The 19,653-nt window shown below is 53.5% G+C and overlaps 2 protein-coding genes across 4 annotated transcripts in view; one reads left to right on the top strand and one right to left on the bottom strand.

Moving 5' to 3' along the window:
• Positions 1–4,490, top strand: part of Fam163b (family with sequence similarity 163 member B) — a 32,072-nt gene extending 27,582 nt beyond the window's left edge. For both annotated transcript variants that reach the window (XM_050155063.1, XM_050155064.1), the window contains exons 2-3: positions 1,506–1,621; positions 2,308–4,490. In XM_050155063.1, coding sequence (XP_050011020.1) covers positions 1,529–1,621; positions 2,308–2,718 — 504 coding nt within the window. In that variant the 5' untranslated portion in view covers positions 1,506–1,528 and the 3' untranslated portion in view covers positions 2,719–4,490. The remainder of the gene's footprint in view (positions 1–1,505; positions 1,622–2,307) is intronic.
• Positions 4,491–5,929: 1,439 nt separating this feature from the next.
• The window catches only part of Adamtsl2 (ADAMTS like 2), a 32,294-nt gene continuing 18,570 nt past the window's right edge, over positions 5,930–19,653 (bottom strand). For both annotated transcript variants that reach the window (XM_050155234.1, XM_050155235.1), the window contains exons 12-19: positions 16,742–16,839; positions 13,797–13,923; positions 12,257–12,470; positions 12,018–12,173; positions 11,259–11,429; positions 10,376–10,552; positions 7,411–7,555; positions 5,930–6,615 (exon numbers count right to left, since the gene is read on the bottom strand). In XM_050155234.1, the coding sequence (XP_050011191.1) occupies positions 6,497–6,615; positions 7,411–7,555; positions 10,376–10,552; positions 11,259–11,429; positions 12,018–12,173; positions 12,257–12,470; positions 13,797–13,923; positions 16,742–16,839 (1,207 nt within the window). In that variant the 3' untranslated portion in view covers positions 5,930–6,496. The remainder of the gene's footprint in view (positions 6,616–7,410; positions 7,556–10,375; positions 10,553–11,258; positions 11,430–12,017; positions 12,174–12,256; positions 12,471–13,796; positions 13,924–16,741; positions 16,840–19,653) is intronic.

The following is a 19,653-nucleotide window of genomic DNA, read 5'->3' as shown; positions in this document are numbered from 1 at the left end:
TTCCGAGTCCCCGTCGGTTGTCAGCACAGAAGTGCTGGTCGGTAGACTAAGATGCTCTGGCTCTCCTTTAAAATGGTCCGGTTATTCCCTCCGTGCCTTCTCCACCAGGCCCCACAAAACCAGAACATCTTTGGAGTAGAGGAAGGGATGGGCTTACCCGGGTCTTGCGGCCGCTCAGGGAAGGACCCTGGAAGACAGAAGGGCTGCGGGAAAGCTGCTAAGTCTCGCTTCAGCTGACACCAGCTACGATTGGAATGGTCACCCTGCAGAAGACAAGGGAAGACAGCAAAGGAGAGTCTGTGTCCTGGGGGCACAGGTCCATCGGGACGATCCCTGCAAGCAGCACACTTATGCAGGCTGCCAGCTCCCTGCAGTTAAGAGCTCATGGCATCAGGACCATAGGAGTCTGTCTTCTAAGAATTTATTCTGAAAAAGTCATGGAGGTTGATTCTACAACATGGGGGGGGGCTCGCCATCACTTCCCTATAATGTCACTGGGAATATATTTTTTCTAAATATGAATTTCATAAATTAAAAAATTGTTTATTGTTTTCAGTTTCATGATATAAAAAAGTTCTAGAAAAAAATCTGCTTAGTTGGTATTGAACTAGCACTTAACAGTGGTAAAGACGGGACTGGAGAGGTGGCCCATCAGTGAGGCATTTGCTGCTCAAACACAAGAACCTGATTTTTATCCCCTGTACGAAGCCAGATGTTGTATGCACATTTGCAATCCCAGCACAGGGAAGGTGGAGAGAAGTGGACCCCTGGGGCATGCTGGCCAGCTATTTCAACTATTTTGCAAATACCAAGCCAATGACAGAACCTGTCAAAACAAAATACAACCAAACAACTCTCCCCATTCTCGCTCAAACAAGGGACTGTCAGGGAGGCTCAGCAGATGGAGGCGCTTGTAGCCAAGCCTGACAACCCGAGTTCCAGCTCTGGGATGCACCTCCCAACACTTGGGAGGCAGAGGCAGGAGGATCTCTGTGATTTCTAGGCCAGCCTGGTCTACAGAGTGAGTTCCAGGACAGCCAGGACAAAGCAGAGAAGCCCTGTCTTTGAAAAACAAAACAAAACACAACACAGACAAACAAAAAACCTCAGAACAACAACAACATAACAGAGCACCAGCAGCTTCTTCCAAAGGACCCCAGTTCAATTCCCATCACCCACATGGACGCTCACAGCTGTCTGTAACTCAAGTTCCAGGGGATCTAAAGCCTTGCAGCATCCATGAACACAGCATACATGGTGTACAGACATACACGCAGGCGAAACCCATACACATAAAAATTAAAAGTAACTTCCATGTCTGACTATTAACATTCACCTTTTGCAAATGGAGAAACTGAGGTTAAGAGGTGGAACAGGGCTTAGAGGCTTGGATCTCCTCTCCTCTTGCCTGCTCCATCCCAGGCTGATCTCTGGTTTGTGGTATCCACATTCTGGCCTTTTGCATAAGGCACTACCAATGCTGTGCCCTGTGGTATCTGTTGCAGGCTGTTGATGGAGAAGTGGGCGGATGACAGCCGGGACTGTGGTCATCACTGGGGGCATCTTGGCAACTGTGATTCTGCTCTGTATCATCGCTGTTCTGTGCTACTGTCGGCTTCAGGTACTCCCAACGGATGGGCAGATGGGCAGGGGACCTGGTTGGGTTGGAGCCTGAGGGTGGCTCTGCAGGGGGAGCCCCTAAGAAGACAGAGAGGGCCAGGGTCCAGGATGTAGTGGAGGAGGTATAGTCAGATTTCAGCGGAGATGCCCAGCAATGGGGCTGGGGGAATCTGTGCAGTTCAGAAAAGCCAGCTCACTCAAGGCTTTTGCTGAGGCTCAGAGGGACTCAGGGACTCTCCAGTGGCACACAGCCACCCTTCAGGAGAGCGGCAGCGAAGAGTATGCTACCTCGCCTAGCTTTCCCTGCCTGCGCTTTAGAGGCTTCTGAGGTCCCATGGCTTCCTGACAGGAGGGAGCACCCGTGTGTAAGGCACACCCAGTGCCTATGACTCAACTCTAGGATCTGAAATGGCTTACCCAGACCTATCACTTTCAGGTTTCTTAACCCAACTGTGCCTCAGTTTACCTGCCTATAAATTGGAAATTAGACTTACATCCAGTTGTGTGGGTGAGATAGATAAGTGACATTATTGCAGGGACCTCAGCTCAGAGCGGCCTGGGGTAGATGCTGGGTGGTAGTGGAACAGGTGGAGGAGACTGAGCAGGGTCACCCAATAATCTTGAAGGCTACCCTCTGGTCAACACTGGTGAGAAACGCCCTGTGGTCACCTGTCCCTCTGTCCACAGTACTACTGCTGCAAGAAGGACGAATCCGAGGAGGACGAGGAGGAGCCCGATTTCGCCGTGCACTCACACCTGCCGCCCCTGCATTCCAACCGCAACCTTGTGTTGACCAACGGGCCCGCTCTCTACCCAGCTGCCGCCACCTCCTTCAGCCAGAAGTCCCCACAGGCCCGCGCCCTCTGCCGCAGCTGTTCCTACTACGAGCCACCCACCTTCTTCCTGCAGGAGCCAGAGGAGGACGACTTTGAGGGTGTGCGCAACGGTGGGGGCCGTGTGGCCTACAAAAGCATCAGCCAGGAGGACGTGGAGCTGCCCCCAGCGACCTTTGAGGGCCTTCAGGCGCTCAACCCCAACCGCCTCTCAGCCATGCGTGAGGCCTTTTCCCGAAGCCGCAGCGTTAGCACCGACGTGTGACAGGCCTCCATACTGCCGAGGCATCCAGCCTTGGAAGGTCTTGAGATCATGGCAGGATCCCCATGGCATGCCCTGGCCCCATGCCCAGACCTCTGCTCAGCCATGTCTTCCCTCTATCCCTGTACTAGGGGCTCTAGGCATGGGGAATCCCCGGGCCCTTTACAGGGATAAAGTCCAATGAATCAGGTGTGGCAGCTCCTAGGCACAGCTGACCTCAGAAGGGAGGCGGGGGTCAGGAGGATAAGGTAAGGCAGTGTTGGGGTACAGGTACTAGGTCCTGTTCCCAGGAAGTAAGAAGATGGCTAGTGTCAACCCCAACAACTTGTCTGTCTCTGGCTTCATGGCCTTAACTTGTCCCTCCCTCCAGGCTTTGGGCTTTTTACCTGCTCAAGGGAGCAGGGGCCTCACTGGCTGCCAGTGGCCCTCAAGCATGAACCTTCCTTAGAGACGGTGGACCAAATAAACATTCTGTCCCCTCGCCCTGTGTCCCCCTTCCCATCCTTCTCCTCACCCTCTCTCCATTCCTTCTCCCAGCCTCTTTGACTCACGCTCCTGAACCTAGGTGCCAAGCATCTGCCCCAAGCTTGAAATACCCATTGTGCTGGCCCCCCCGAGAATGGACAAGTCTCCCTGTAGAAGGCAGAGTTTTAGGAGACAGCAGTGTTCTTGGGACGCTTTCTCTACACAATCTGCTTTTCCATAAGAGAAGAGGCATGGGGACAGGGGACGCTACTCTGGGAGGGTTGACACTCAAATTTACACATCCAGTATTCATCCCTAAACCCAGTCAACCACAGACACATCTAGCAAGATTGCTGCTGCACTGGAGGTGGCCCAGCTATGCAATAGGGGTCTCAGGTGTGACTCTAGGGCAGGCCACCCCATCCATGAGCTTGCATCCCCATCTAGGTAGTGGGGGGTAGGAGGGGGAAAGCTGACTGCAGAAAGCCCTTGAAACTTTGGTCCTCGGTGGGAACTGAGGTCCCTGAGAGAGCTGAGCTATAGATCATCCACTTCCTGTTTCCTGCTTGGAAAGAGGCCCCAGACCTAGACAGCCAGAGCCAGCTGCCCCTGTATGGAAGCCCCGTCTCTACCCACACAGCTCCAAGCCCTCCTCCTCTGAATGAGGAATTGGTGTCAGGTAACCACCCCTTGAGGGTGCCCCAAGCCCAGGACCTCGGCCCTCAGTAGTGCAGTTCTCTGCTCTGAAAGAGACACCATTCTTGGTGGCACAGCCTCAAGAGGCCCTTCCCTTCTATTTGGGACCCTAGTTCATCTCCATGCAATGTAGCCAGAGACGTGCAGGTGCCCCGTGAAGGTGCCTTCCTATAGTACAGCGGCCACTCCTGAGCCAGATACCACAGCAGGACCCTCCACCCTTGCTAGTGAGGATCTGCTGTCTTTGGCATTCTGAATTTTTTTTCTCCTTTTCTTTTTCTTGCCTTAGTTTGGTCTTGCTAACAGAATCTACCCTTAGAATCATAGAAGTCCCCAACTTTTCCCCTCTACTTCCTTTGTCCCATTCTACCCCCTTGGTATCAGTCCTTTGCATTACTTGGGGGTATGGGTGATGCAGGGAGGGGGGGCTCTGGGCTGTTCTGTCTTTGTCTCCTAGTCCCTCTCCTTTTTTAACCTCCAGCGTCTCTGAATAGCTCCATAGACATCCTCGAAGTGAATTAAGCATTCATCCCTACCAGCTCACTCAACACCACCATGGGACCTGCCGGGGACCAACCAAGCACCCTGAAAAAAGCAAAAGCCAATAAATTTGTTTCCCACACCATGGCACTAGACTGCTTGTTTGTCCATCCACTGGGCACTGTCAGGCACAGACCCTCTCTGGAACCAGACAGAGTTCACCTTCCCAGCCCAGTTGGTGAGTTCTAGCTCTGCGCAGAGGGGCTGGTAAGAGTTCTCAGGCAAACGGGGCATTATAACAAGCCACCTTTGTTTCTCAGTGCCCCCAATGGCTTTCAAGATTGTCGTTCAACAATTTGAAGAGCAGACTTGACATGATGGGTTGCTTTTCTTAAGGACAAGTGGCTGACTGTCCCTGAGCTTGCATCAGCTTAGTGGGACACTCATGCTACCCACCTCAAAATTGATGAAACTAGTTAGTGCTGGGGACATGCCTGACACAGCCTGGCATAGCTAGGTATAAACCAAAGGCCAACAGAGAGGAGTGTGGGATGAGGTAAAAAGGGAGGAAATCAGGAGGGGAGGGAGCCTGGAGGAAAGTAACGATGGGTCTTAGGTGTGGCGGAGGCCCAGCCGCTGAGACCCAAGGAAACTGCTCTAAGCCCAGCTGGTGACCTGAAGCACAGCCATCTCCCAAATCGCTAACTTCTGGCTTTGGGGGACAAAAATAAAATCTCTAGGGGGCGGCTATCTTGATCCAGTTCCTGTGGACACAGAGGAGCAATAGTGCACTGGACTGTGTGGCTGCCTCTGTTTCCTCCCAAACCCTAAACACTTCAGCAACAGAGCTGTATTATCTGGGGCAGACTGACCCCAAAGCCCAAGAGACAGTCATCAGTGTCCCTACTACCTGAGCCCAGGGGACTCCTCCATGGTGTTGAGACTGACTAACTGCTGCCATCTCAGACTCTGCCCCTTCCTCCCTGCCTCCCTGGGGGCTGTGCATGCACATGTGTCTGCACACACATGTGTGTTGTTTTCTTTTCCACTCTCTTCCACTCCAGAAAAACCAGACTGAAGCAGCTCCATCTGATAGCTCCCTTGTATCCCTGCACCCACAAGGAGCCAACCTGATGTGGGAATCTGGGCTCATGGCCCTGAGGATGGTCCTCAGAGAGCAGCAGAGGACCTTACATGAAACCTGAGCCCACTGCAGCACGTACTTTTGGTGGTCCTGCCCTGTATCTTCTAGCCTTTCTGTTCCCTCGGCTCCCCCCAGCATTCCAATAGCCCCGTGTTCCATCCCAGCGATAAGCCCCAGAGCAAGGGCAGCTAGAGATGGCTGGAGATTCATGCTAGGTTCTATCTCAACCCTGTCCTGCTACCCACAGCACCCATCCTTGTACACTCCCTGCTCTTCTCACTGCCTTTTGCCGACTTTCTGTATCAGACCGCCCTGTTCCCACCCATCTCTGCGCCCACTGTCCAGCAGAGGAACCCTGGCGCAGCCTCCCTGAAGCTCCTGACTGAGGCTGTCCACCATTTCTGCCCGAAGTGAGTGAACCCAGCACACTGCCATAAATACAGCCACTTTATTAACATGCACCAGTGAGCGGGTGGCAGGGACACCACAAGAACAGGGGCCGTCCCTTCCATCCAGCACAGGAACTCCAGGAGGGGAGGCACAGTGGCACTAATGCCTTAGGATGGGGTACCTTCGATACTTCCAGAGACAGGGCAGCCTGGGCTCCTCAGCTGAGCCAAGACCCTGCCTTGCCCAAGGCAGCCAAAGAAGGGAGACTCTCCCCTTCCTGGGTCATCTTCAAGTCACCTCGAGAGGGTTCTTCCACCTCAGAGAAGGGCCTGGAAAATGGGCAGTTACTGCCTACTCTGGGTTCTAGACTCTGGTCCCTCTAGTGTGGGCACAGACACAGGATCCTGGGAGTGAGTACGGCTTCCCGCAGCAGGGTGTCTTTATCTGAGAAGGGGCCCGTGGGCTCTGGAGGCTCTCCCCGAAGTCCCTTCTTGTCACTTGTTCTCTGTGTCACGTCTTCACAGCCCAGGATCTCCTCCTGCAGGGTGGGTGTCCAACGAGAGCCCCAGGATGTGGTGTGCAGGTCTCGGGGGGCCACAACACCAGCTAAGAGTGGGGAGGCCTGCAGGAGCGGCAGCAGGCTTTGCTGTAGTACCAGTGGCTGCAGAGGTTCACTTTGATGGCCAGTGCACAGTTGGTACCTGGCTGGTCCTGGCAGCTGTCATCTGGGGATGGGACACAATATGGGGGGGGAGGATGAAACACCATGACGCCCCAGAAGAACAGCTCCTAGGGTCCCCAACTCTTGCCACAGTGTCTTCACAAAGTCAGGAGCTCATTAAGGGCATCCCAGAGTGACACAATGACTATGTCAACAGATGAGCACCCCCAAACCTAGGTCCAGAGCAACCCACATACTACAGATTTCCAGCTCTATGCCTCTGCTACCCCTTCCTAATCCAAGTCCCTCTCCAGAAAAACATGGATCTCAGTAGGTGTTCCATCTGTTCACTTGGGGCGGGAAGTAAAACCAGGGAATTTTGGATAGTCCCTGGTCCTTCCTTCTAAGAAGTCCAAACCCTTCCAGGGCCTGTGGATTCCTCTCTCTCCTTGCCTCAGCATTCCCAAAATAGAATTCACCTTCCTCTACAATTGGCATGCACTCTGGAGACTGAACCTTGTCTATCTTCCCAGGTACCCAAGCCAGAGACCATGCCTAGCTCCTACCTGCCTGCCTCCTGAGAGTCAGCACCTGCTGCTCAGGCCAGGTCGTCTTGGTCCCTGGTCCCACAGCTTCCCCCAACCACATTTTAGGTCAGTGTTTTTTTCTGAGACCCGGTCTCTGTGTGGGGTCCCTGAACCCCATTGAGGCCCTTCCCACTAGAGAAGACCTCTTCTGAAGGCACACCCGTGTGTCACTCTAACTGCTTCCCTTACTAATGCCTGGTGTTCTGTCAGATCCTGGCTCTGCCCACAACTCCCGCCAGCCCCCACCCTGTGCCCGGCCTCTTTCTTCTCACCTGGGGGTTCTGTAGGACATGGCTGCAGGTCGCAGGCCTGCCTGCCCACAGGCTTCACCAGGGGGTCACATCCTCGGACGATGTCTGTTCCCTGATAACACTTCACGTCTCGCATCCTCACGCCTACTCCACACGTCTTGGTGCACTGGTGCGGGACAGACAGACACATGGGTCCATAGCAAGGCTCTCCATGGTGACAGAGACCGGGAATCTCATCACTCGTCACACTCTCCCTTCTGCGCCCTAACCGTCCGCAGGCTGGCCCAGGGCACACCCGCGCTTTGGAATCTAGCGCCTGAGCTGGGGCTGAGCAGAGGTAACGGGAGGAAAGGTACTGTCTGGCTTCTCTGCCTCAGTTTTCCCAGCTTCACAATGAGAGGGTGCCAACGATGACCTACTAGGTGCTCAGGTCCCATCTGTCTGAGATTAGTGACACAGAGAGTTTGCCATGGGCTAATCAATGCAACTTCCAGAGCCATCACACTGAGTCCAGATGTTCTCCCCTCAGAAAGCCTGCTGAGCTACCCAGAATACCAGGGACATCTGCTGACCCCAATTACCCCGCTATTCCCCTGCCAAGATCCTGCAGGCAGTGGTTCCCTGATGTGGTGACCCCACATCACCCAGGCATGCCTTGGACCTGAGGTATGGGGAGGCCCCCGCCCCAGGCTCACCCCTGTCTGGTTACCAGACACAGAGGAGCTGATGAAGGCTGGCATGAGGCCACCTGCTCGCTCACCCGCCCTGGGGAGAGGAGAGGCTGGCTTGGCACAGGCGACCAGAGGACACTTTGCCTTTGCAGATGCCTCTGAAGATAAGTGGGCTCCCAGCAGGTCCTGGCACCTGCTCCTCTGTCCAGGAGAAGCATTGGGCGAACAAACACTGAGCTGGTGCATCATGATGGGGCAGTTGTAGAGAAGGACACTGCCCCAGCCAGGAGCAGAAAGGACAGACTTCCATGTGTCCACCACTCACAGATTCCAACTGCTCCTGCTATCTCCTCAGAGAGATATGGGAAGCACCCCTTCCTCACGGCTGCCTTGGGGATCCTCCTCATTCATTCTCTCCCCTTCCCATCATCCAACACGGTTCTTGACTTACTCGGCTGTGGTCACACAGCTACCCTAAGACCAGTGTTCTTAAAGTACATGAGCTATTGTGCTTCCCAGACCGCAGCTAGACCTCCAGCTGTGATCAGTCAGTTCAGAGGGGACCTTCATTCCAGAGACACCTGTGTGTTTTTCTGCCTTCTTCCCCTAATGATACTTGTTGGTCCTCAATCTCTGCCATGCACCCTCTCGGCAATCGCAGCCATACCGCCCTTTTTCTTACCTTCAGGGTGATTGGCATTGATGGATACCACAGAGTCTCTCTGTCTCTCTGTCTCTCTCTGTCTCTGTCTCTGTCTCTCTGTCTCTCTGTCTCTCTGTCTCTCTCTCTCTCTCTGTCTCTCTCTCTGTCTCTCTCTGTCTCTGTCTCTGTCTCTCTGTCTCTGTCTCTGTCTCTCTGTCTCTCTCTCTCTCTNNCTCTCGTGTGTGTGTGTGTGTGAAGAAGAACTCTGGAGTTCCCAAGTCCGTGTTTGAGAAGGGCAACAACTAGGGCCTCACCCTATGGAGCTCTTGGACTTTCAAGTCTTGGAATTGTAACCCACCTATCTCAGCAACTGAGCTCAAGGAGGACCTATGTGTTGGGGTATTGGATGCTGTACCCCACAATGAAGGCACTGGGTTCCAGACCCCATCTGACACTCCATGACTACCCCTAAGCATTCAGAGTTGAGTTATGTGGGAATCAAAACCATGGGCAGCGTGAAACCCCAGGTTACTCAGCTTGGCCACAGAAGCTCCGCCCTCATCTTCCCCAGGGATGCTTAAAGATGGCTCTGGACCCCCGTGTCCTTGCACAGGACCGATACTGTTACTATGGGACGACATGGCAGATGCTGTTGCTATGAGGCAGCATGGAGGTGGAAACGGCTTCTAGATGTTGATGTGAATGAATAAGAACTGACATCTAGGTGATTGCCTCTGTGATGCTTGGAAGGCTCAGGATGCTGACAAGCCTCTAGGAGTGGTCTGACTTCTCAAGCAGGATGGAGAGCAGCTGAGATGCAGTTACCTCGCTGTGCCAGTCAGAGCCTAGAAAGGGAGCCACACCCAGCCCGTGGCAAGGGGACCTTCCCATTCTGCTTACACTTCTCTGCCTGCCCATTGCTTGCCTGTGGCTTGAGGCTACTCACACTTTAGGCTCCTTGCCCTGGACTCCTGGGATGGACTGGTTTGCACCTCCCTTCCCTTTGCAGAGTCCTCAGCCCCATGTCTAACACACCTTAAACTCTGGCCCCAGGTTGGAAAACTCAACTTCAGTTTCTTCCTCTAGGTAAGTGACTTGGGAAAGAGACCTTGGGACAAGTGCTGGGCACAGCTGCCCTCAGTGACCTCTGTGGCAACAGGTGATGGCTCCGTTTCTGCTGCAGGAATGAGGGCTCAGCTCTATTCTGCCTAGCATGCTAAGAAGCCTGTAGAACTGAACAGGCGGTCGGGCTTGTGTCAGGACAGATTGCTGCTCTGCCCACCTACCTAGGACTCACATTTTGCCGCTTGTATGCCCGAGTCTCATATTTTTGCTTTAGCTATGACTCAGCCAACCTTACCCTCTGTATCCACCAGGATTGGACTACCCTTTGGAGAATATCAGGTATACTTGCTACCAAACACAACACTTTAAAGGCTCATTTTTAAGCCACACAGGCCCACAAAAAGAGTTGCAGGAACACCGAGGTAAGATCAGCAAAGGCTTCTGGGTAGTGACGCCTCTCCACCAGTTGATCTAGAAGCATCCAGGGACAAGCACCTGGAGGGAGGCTTGACAGACATGGGCCAAGATGGATGTTCTGTGGCAGGATCAGACCTCAGGCCTGGTTTAAAGCAGCCTGGGGGCGGGGGAGGGCTTGCTGGGTACTCACCTCTGACCAGGGGCTCGTGTACCACTTGAAGCAAGGCCTCTCAAAGCATGTACTCTCCTCAGGGGGCTTCCTCGATAACCCACACTCGGGACCACTGCGCATCTGAGGCTTCCCATTGGCCAGCTCCATGCAGAGAACCAGCCGCTTTTTCACGCCACGTCCACAGGTGGTGTTGCACTGAAAGGGGCCAGCCAGGATGGGTCAGTGGGACAGAAGCCCAGAGAACCAGAACCCTGACCACAGCACCTCTGGTAGCCAAAATTTGGTCAATGATATTTGGGGGAAGTACAAGTACTTTCGACTGGGGGACTGGCCGACAAACGCTTTGTTAGGTAACCATTTGGCCCCATACGGATCTGATCAAGAGCAATTAGGCCCCAAACCATCTGTTTTGAAACAAATTGGCTAATGTAATTTGTCCAAGGATGATTAGGCCAAAATCAATTCTGCAGAAAGCGATTTGGCCCGAGATTATTTAATTAGCAGTGGTCCGCCTGAAACCATCGACAGAGAGCAATCGTCTTAAATGGCACGTTGGTGACAAGGGCTGGTGGGGACAGAAGACAAGTGGGTTGTGATAGCAAAAGGTCATCAAGGCCTGCGGGCTGAAAGTGTGCAGCCAGCACACCCTGTCTCTGGCTTTGTGTTCACCAGAACAGGGCCCTGTGAGAAGATACTGGGGACCTGCGGGCATCCCTGGGAGAGGGGACTGGAAGTGGTTTTACTACTTTTCTTTTTGGCTTTTTTTCCAGATTGTTAGTCAATTGTTCTTCATGGTTTGCCATGAATTCCTCACTGTGACCAGCCATTGGCACTCAGGTCAATTCCCCCCATCCCCTACATGACTCAAAGATAGGCTCTATGCAGGCTCCCGAGTACTCACCCGCTCCCAGTCTTGAGCCAGCCAGTGGGCCGGGCAGTTCTTATCCCCACAGGGGTGGATGGCCAAAGGCTTTGTCTCCATCTGGCACTGAGACTCCGGGACTACCCGTCCATCGCTGGTCTTACAGTACACGTGCCTGATCGTACGGCCCTGCCCACAGCTTCCACTACACTGCAAGAGAGGACAGCGGGGGCCTGTGGAATATCAGGGGCCGTTCCACAAGCCCCCGACCTGCATCATCCCCGAGGAAGAGAAACAGCATCCAGGGCAGTGTAGGGGAAGCAGTTTCCATGGCAACCGCTTTTTAAATAACATTTCTGTTCTAATTACAGAAATAACATGCTCAGTGCAAAACACACACGGAGAAAAGCACAGCTCAAAAGGTCACCTGAGCCCCCACCACCGGAGAGGACCCTTCCTAGCGTGTGAGCAACTCTGTTCCAGGTGAGACAGACAGATGGAGAAAGAGACAGGGAGGGAAAAGAGACATGGGGAATCAGAGACAGGGAAAGACGTGCAGACAGAAAGGAGAGACAAGGCGAGAGATGTCAGGTGAGGTGGAAAGAGAGACATCATTGATGGGACAGTTATGTCCACTCTTGTTTGAGTTCCTAATAGAGTGGAAGCGGGGGGGGGGTCATTGTGATTTTCTTCTCATGTCTTTATTACAGATAGATAAGAACATGGAGGCTCACAGCAAAGCGGAGTCCTCGGGTTCAGGGTCCCGTCCCTAGCCCCATGCCCCGAATCTGCCCTCACCGGTCCCCAGTCTGAGACAGTCCACTGGCGGTCACAGGGAGGCCCTGTGCAATTCTTCTCTCCCACAGGCCTGGTGTTGGGGTCACACAGTTTCTCATCCTCAGAGCAGCGGATGTCTCTGGTCACGACACTGCGCTCCCCACACTTGGCTGTGCACTGCAAGGAAGTCGGGGTGAGAGACATCCTGACACAGCCGTTCTGGGGCACAGGCCACCACCCCAGCGTCGGTAGGCTCTCACCTCTGACCACTCAGACATCTCCCACTGTGGCCCGCAGGCCGGATTGCGGCATATCTTGCGCTCCTCAGGCCGTACGGCCTCTGTGGCCTCACACAGGTCACTGTACACTGAGCTGTCGAAGCCGGGAGACAGCATCTTCCAGCAGCGTACGATGCGGAACTGATGGCCCTCACCACAGGTGCGTGAGCACTCGCTCCAGCTGCTGGTCTCCCACCTGCCTCGGGAGCGAGGACAGCCCTCAGTGGCCCCAAATCACACAGGCCAAGCCAGACTAGAAGGAGGTGAGACCAACCAGTGGGGGCTATGCCCATGATAAGCCTGTGTTAGGAGGCCCCAAGTAGAATGTTGGGTGAGTGTCCTGCAACGGCCCATGGCCTTAGGGTGCCTGGCTACCTTCACCTACCCTCACCTTCAGGCCTTCTTTCTGTCCCCTTCCACACTTGTTACCCTTCAGGGCCGTACTCCAGTGTCCCAGAGCTCCAGGCCTCACTTGCCCTGCTGGGTCACACAGGTGACTGTGGCCCATTATGGACTCTGATTCTTCTTGGGCAATGGTGGAAGTGAACCAAAGGTCTGGTCCAGCTCTATACCCAGAGCAGGGCATCTCCAGTGTGTGGGATGACCACCTGTCAGCGCCCTGTGCTGTGTGGGGCTATGAAAGACCAGGTTCTTCCATGCAGGTCCTCTGAGAAGACACACTTGGAGAAGAATCTAAATCAAGTTCAGGGAGAAGAATCTAAATCAAGTTCAGGGAGAAGAATCTAAATCAAGTTCAGGCCAGCTCTGTGGTCTTTTACTACAGCAAGGCACAAAATGCTCAGATGTAGTAGCCGGAAGAAAAGAACGAATGTGACCATGTTGGGGAGCCAGAGACAAGGCTCCTTGGAAGTGACACCAAGGCTCTGCTTCTGCCTTGAAGACAAGATACGAGACATAGGGGCTAGAAAGATGGGGACCTACTCACATCCCAGGGTGTAGTCTTCCCTAGTTAGCACAGAGATATGGATCTAGTGTGGAGAGTAATGTGGAAAACACCCCGTGGTAGAAAGTGTTCAGTGGCCATCCCATGTGCTCTGCTCTGCTCCCCACATAGCCCCATAGCTCAGCCCGCAGCAGAGGCAAAGCAGAGCCTAGTGGGAGCATGAGTGCATGTACACACGTACACACACACACATACACACATGCACACACGCACACACATACACAGGTACACTCACATACATACACTCATACACTCACATACACACATACACACAAACATAGACACACTCACGCACACTCACATACATATACATACACACACACTCACATACACACACATACACACATGCACACATGCACACACAGTCACACACTTACATACACACATAACTTAAACACATACACACACATACACACACTTACATGCACACATACACTCACATACACACATACACGCACACATGCACACACATATACACATACACACACTCACATACACACACACACGTGCGCACACACATTCATTCTGACACCCAGCTGGGTGCTCTAGGACAGGTACCTGGGCTGGCACTCCCTCCCAGCGCAGAATTCGTGGACAGGCTCAGGACGGGTGAGGGCATCGCAGTAGCTGTCGTCCACCTCCACACCATCATAGCGGACACACATGGCGTATGTGGACATGACTCCTAGGTTTGGGGCAAGGCAAGGGTCTGTAAACTGTGTGGTTAGCAGTAAGTACCTTGGATACCAGCGGATGGGTGAGCCTTGTGATCTTGGATGGGTCACATGACCGCTCAGAGATCTGTTTCTTGGGTTTGGGGGTGGTAAAAACCCAGAGCCAGATCTGGGGAAGCTCTGTGGGACAGAGTCTCAGGATCTGACCTCTGACTCCTTTCTTTGTCCAGCCCAGGCATCTAGCTCACCCGCCATAAATGTAAATGAGCCTTATGGAGGCCGAGAAAGTGCAGCCATGAACCCTGATGTGCACTTGTCTGATATACCCCATTGTAAGAGATGAGCCATTAGGAAGTAGAAAAAACAAACCACTGCCGTCCTTGACAGCCCTGCCCCCAGATATCAGATTAGGTACCCAAGCTCTTACTGAAGATCTCCTAACCAGCACCTCCATATCTTTAACCATCTGTATGACTTTTCCTGGGATTCCTGGACTCTAAAATCGCTTGGGGGACAGGAAGGGTTATACACATAAATCACCAGCCAGCCTTTTCCTAACCATATGGATTCCCTGGCTACCCTGTCTCTCTTTTCCTCCTGGACCTACTTCCTACACCTAAGAGCAAACCTGCATGGGGCTCTCTAGAAGTTGAGCATCTCCTTCCCTCAAAGTAAGGTGTGCCAGGGATGTGTGCGGCTGGGGAAAGCCAGTGTGGAAGAGCCTCCTGGGGTTTTCAGTGTATCTACCTTCCCTGGGGTGTCTGAGACCCAGCAGCCTCTGCTGCTCCAAATCCCAGCCCTGGACAGAACCATAGAGTCCGGGAAGAAAGCGTGTGTGTGTGTGTGTGTGTGTGTGTGTGTGTGTGTGTGTGTGTGTGTTTTCCATGAGGGCCAAGCCAGGTTGCAATTACTGGTTCCTCCCTTGCCAACCCTGGGCTGAGCAGTCTTCAGTGTGCCAGAGGAGGAGACAGCTTCCTGGCCAGGTCTACTTGGAACATTTCAGGCCTCAGAGACACTAGCTCTGGGACCCAAGGATGTACAGACAGGGCTGGGGATCTGTGCATTTGCCCCAAGTACCTGGTTATGTATTGACTTGTTATGGAATGGAAACACTCAGACGAGAATCCAAGACCCACTTAGGACCACCAGACTTGTCAAAACCCCAGATTGCTCATCTCCAAAATGAGAACTTTCCAGAAATGCTACAAGATCAAAATATCATTTTTTTTCTCTGCACCTTTTCCTTACACCTGTCTTGAGTAGGGAGCTTCTCAAAACTTCTTAGCAGCAGATGTCCATCCTCAGTAACAGTCCCACCAATTTCCGTGATCCTGGGAAGTTTTTGCTCTGCCGTGGGAGACTGAGGGACAGTCTAGAAGCCATACCCCGAGTCCCAAGCAGAGTCCAGGACCACTTGACAGAATTGCTGTTCCAAAAGAACAAACTTAAGATCCTAACTACAGTTGAGAGTTCAGGGTGCAGAGAAGGCAGGCCCCACAGCCTAGCACAGCCTCGAGAACAGATCTCAGCATGAGGGGAGCAGAGAGAAGTGGAGCACTCACGACTCCACAGAACATCTGCAGACAGTGTGTGCATCCGCAGCTGGCAAAACCCACTTACACGGCCTGGCTTCTTCAGTGTGGTTTCCAGACAATGAACGAGGTTATGCCAGAAGGGGTCGAGGCAATGAATTGTCCACAGTACGGAGGACCCTTCTCTGTCCTTTCTGCTGGTGTCACTCAATTGGGTCAGTGCCTCCTGGGGTGACAGGAGCCTCTCTGCTTCTGACATCTTTGTCTAAGGCAGCCCTCGTCCCTTCCCTAGTATCAGGCCTTTCCTATTTCCTTCCTTCCCGTGTCCTGCTCTGCACTGTGGACAACCCAGAACAGCCCTGCTCCCTGTCCTGGCCACTGTCGAAGTGTTGAAAGACAATAGTTTCATGCTGTCCCTGGAGACATCATCTAGCAGGGCTCATTCATCAGGCCCCTTGCCACCAAGGCTGCCTCAACCTGGAGACATCTCAAGTGATGTCACCTCCCCAGCCTCCAGAAAGTTTCCACTGTTACAACACATGGGAAGCTCCACAGCCAGGATGGTTCGAAGGATCCATAGCGTGCCCACACCCAGCTTCGACAGGCTCTGAGAAGTTGAGGGCCACAGCACCTGCCATACAGTTTGGTCCTGATAGTTCATCCCTATGAAAGGCACCCTGCGGGGCTCATCTGGCTTGCTGCTGGGCTAGGGCCAGCTTTCAGCCTTGGAACCCACAGCAGGTCTGTAGCAATAGTGCTCACTGGCTGAATTTAACCAGACAGGGGGTTTCTTCTCATTCATCCCACAAGCACCTTCGCCATGGTACAGTACATTCCCTTTCACAGGTAGAAATAAGTGTGGTTTGCTGAGAACCTGGTGTGTGATACAGTAGGCAGTATGGTTCAAATGCTCCTCTTTCCCAACGTGTTTGTTTGCTTCCAGATTGTTAGGTACTGGGCAGCATTGTGTGTCTGGGGGCAGGGCCAACATGAGCAGACCCTTAACGCTGAAGGTTCTCATCTCTGCTCTGAAGAGCCCCTCTCCTGAGATGTCGGAGAATAGCTAGGTCTGGCAGAGGGGCCTGGACCTGCTTGTCATCCTGCATGCCATGGGAATGAGGATGCTTTTGTGACCCTCCAGCTCCAGCCATCCCACTCCACCTCCCAGATCAAGAAACCATGCAAGCTCCCTGGGGTTGACTTGGGACTGCAAGTGAATGGGTAAGTCTCTAGCTAAGCCCCAGCCACTGTAAAGGTAGACTCAGCTAGGGTGGCCCAGTGGTTCCAGGCTCAGTACCTGTGGTGCACGTGGCGCTGCAGGGCTCGTGGGATGAAAGCTTCCACCTGTACATGTCAGCCGGGCTCACACCTTGTTTGCGTGCCTTGGGTCTGGTCCTGAAACAAGGTCAGAGAGTGGGGTGAGAGAACTAGATGCTTATGGGCTTCATTCTTGGGTAGATGGATCCCCTCTGAGGCTACACACTCTCTTTAAAGACACACCTTCCTGGGCTTGAGTCAGTACCCTCTTGAAAGACCAGGGCTCCCACCCTCTGGAACACACACACACATACAAACACACACACACACAAAAGGAGACACGCATATTGGCACTGAGCAGACATGGGCCATTTCCCATCTCCCATCTCCGGAACTGAACTGAACAGGCTGCCTGGGGGCACTCTGTTCCTTCAGAGACACACTAAACAATGAGGATCTCACCAATATCGCAACCGCCCTTCAACACGGGCTTCTCGCTACATCTCACTCTGGTCAGCTGATTCCTTCTTCCCACCCCAGAAGGAATCTCAGAAGGCTCTTCGGGACCAAGATGTTCCAGAATTTTCCCCAGCTGCCTCCCTCAGCTGGGGCTCTGATGAATGGGGACACCAGCCATTCAGCTTCTAGTTTTCAAACTCACAAAGCCCAGCTGCAGGAGGCAGAGTGGTCTAGTCTCACACTGCTGCTCAGGTCAGTGATGGCTGCACAGGCCAGCTGACGGGAAGAGGCACACTGGGGGCCGGCCAGCCAACAGCTATGATTCTTGGCCAGAGCTCTGGTGGCCACAGCCAAGTATTGTTAGGACTGTTAGCTTCTTTGAACCAGCCTCAACACCCCTGCGCAGGCAATCTGGGACTCTGCAGGGGGAGTATGCGGCTGTTGCAGCATTACCTCCACCCAGGGTGTCTGCTTCAAGACCTAGCCACTCAAGTAAGAACACAGCCCCTGAGTCTCATGACCCCAAAGCCAAGAAGAGCAGTTGGGGGACCAGTCCCACCGATAGCAGCTCCCTTAGGCTGCCTGGGCCAACTCTACTTTTCTTGGAATAAAGAGGGGTTAGCTAAGGGCTCTGCCCTGACACCTATTACAGCTCTTAAATGGACCGTCTCTTTCCTGGGGACTACTGGAGGATTGTGGGTGTTATAGGCCATTACATTCTAAAAGCCATTCTGGCTGAATCTGTGGTAGGGACATCTGTTGGGACTGTTAGTCAAGTGGGTGAGAACTGCGCCTGTGATTTGCTCCGATTGGCTCATGTCTCCCAAGAGAGTGCTTTGAGGATGAGCGCTGCCCCGATAGCACGCCATGCTCTGAGAACCCAGGAAATGATCCACCAACAGGAGCCTCAGTCATGAGTTTACTGCTGTGATCTGTGAATTCTCAGAAGGAGAGGGTGCCTGCAGAGAGGAGGGAGACAGGGGCCTGGGCCACCTCTCCTGGGGCTCAGACCAACCCTTGAGCCAGGCTCTGTGCAGGGGAAGCTCTGTCCTCCTCCCTGCATACAAACAAAACTTTAACATGGAGGGAGGGCATCCAAGACCCTTCGTTTCAAAGAAAGGGATCCTGGACATGAGCTCCCATTGGGACCCACTTAGAGCACCAACGCGCGCGGGGGGGGGGGGGGGGGGGGGGGGGGGGGGGGGAGGCAAACCTCTCAGTGGGGAAGAACTGGGGAGAGGAATCAGTCCCTAAGGCTTGACCCAGACAACGCTGGAGTTGTCCGCGCCGCCCCCCTACACCCTGCCACTGCTTTCTGCAGCCTTAAATTCCTTCCAAGAACAAAGAGAGAGAAGATGCTCTTGGTGTAGACGCTCCTCCATCTTTATATAATTACACACTTCCCAGCCACAGCCCGCATGACTCAGCCCTGACTCAAGAGCTAGCCGCCAGGTTCAAAATAACCCTTTGGATTTTAAGCCTTAAAGGTATTTCTGGAGGGGCTGTCTACACCCACTCTCCAGCACGTGTGGGGTGCTGGGTGCTGCTCGAATCGCAAGGCAGCATCTAACAGGTTTCCTTGCTGGAAGGTGTATCAAGAAGCACCAAGCCCTGGAAACGATCGCCACCCCAATCTGGAAGGGCCCTGCCCTCCGTCACGATGATTTCCAAGATACCGGTGGCCACTGCTTTTGGGTTCTTGCCCAGAGCCTGGCGGGACACAGTCTCCTGAAATCCTCAGAGAGCAGAAGCTCTGAAATGACTGTTTATAGGTGAACCAGAAAGTCTCTTCCTACCCCGCTCCAGGCCTCAGAGAGGGATGTGTGCCTCTGCATCCCAGACGCCTGTTCCCAAGGAGTCTGGTGACAGCCCCTCCCGGGATTGTTTGAAGCCTTTCTAGGAGATGAAAATAGCCCTTCCTTTCTGGGCTGCCCCTTTGATTTTGCCTGCTCCCAGAGCAGACTCGACTTCCTGTGTTTGGACAACACGCCGAGACGTGGCTATTTCGGCTTGGTAGTTTCCCCCACGGCCTCCCTCGGCCCATTATCTCCCCAGACCATCTTTGGTCCCCACCAGCAGCATCCTTTGATGGCAGCCGGTTGGGTATCTAACTGAGCTGCGCTTTTCCGAGTGTTGACAACCCGTTTTAACGACTGGCTCTGGGAATCCAATATGTCCCACAGGGCTCAAGGGACAGGATAAGAAGAGACAGCCACTTGGAAATGTGTCCTAGGGATTCTGGTTTCTGGGCACTTTAGTGGTACCTGCTTAGAGCACCCATTCAGGTTAATCCAAACCTCTTGGTGGGGAGGAGGAAATAACAGTCCCTAAGGCTTGATCCAAACAACATGAGACGCCTGATCGGGCCCTGCCCTGCTCTCAAAAGCTTGTATGTGACTTTGGCCTGTGAAGCATTGCATTGCTGAGCCACCAGACCTTTGACAGACAGAGAAGCTGAGGCCTAGAAGAGAATGAAGATGCAACCACCTCCCA

Source organism: Alexandromys fortis, unplaced genomic scaffold (assembly GCF_014885135.2).
Source record: "Alexandromys fortis isolate MF-2015 unplaced genomic scaffold, M_Fortis_MF-2015_v1.1 scaffold_72, whole genome shotgun sequence".
Classification (NCBI taxonomy): domain Eukaryota; kingdom Metazoa; phylum Chordata; class Mammalia; order Rodentia; family Cricetidae; genus Alexandromys; species Alexandromys fortis.
Note: the sequence above shows the minus strand (reverse complement) of the source record. Positions and strands in the feature narration are given on the sequence as shown.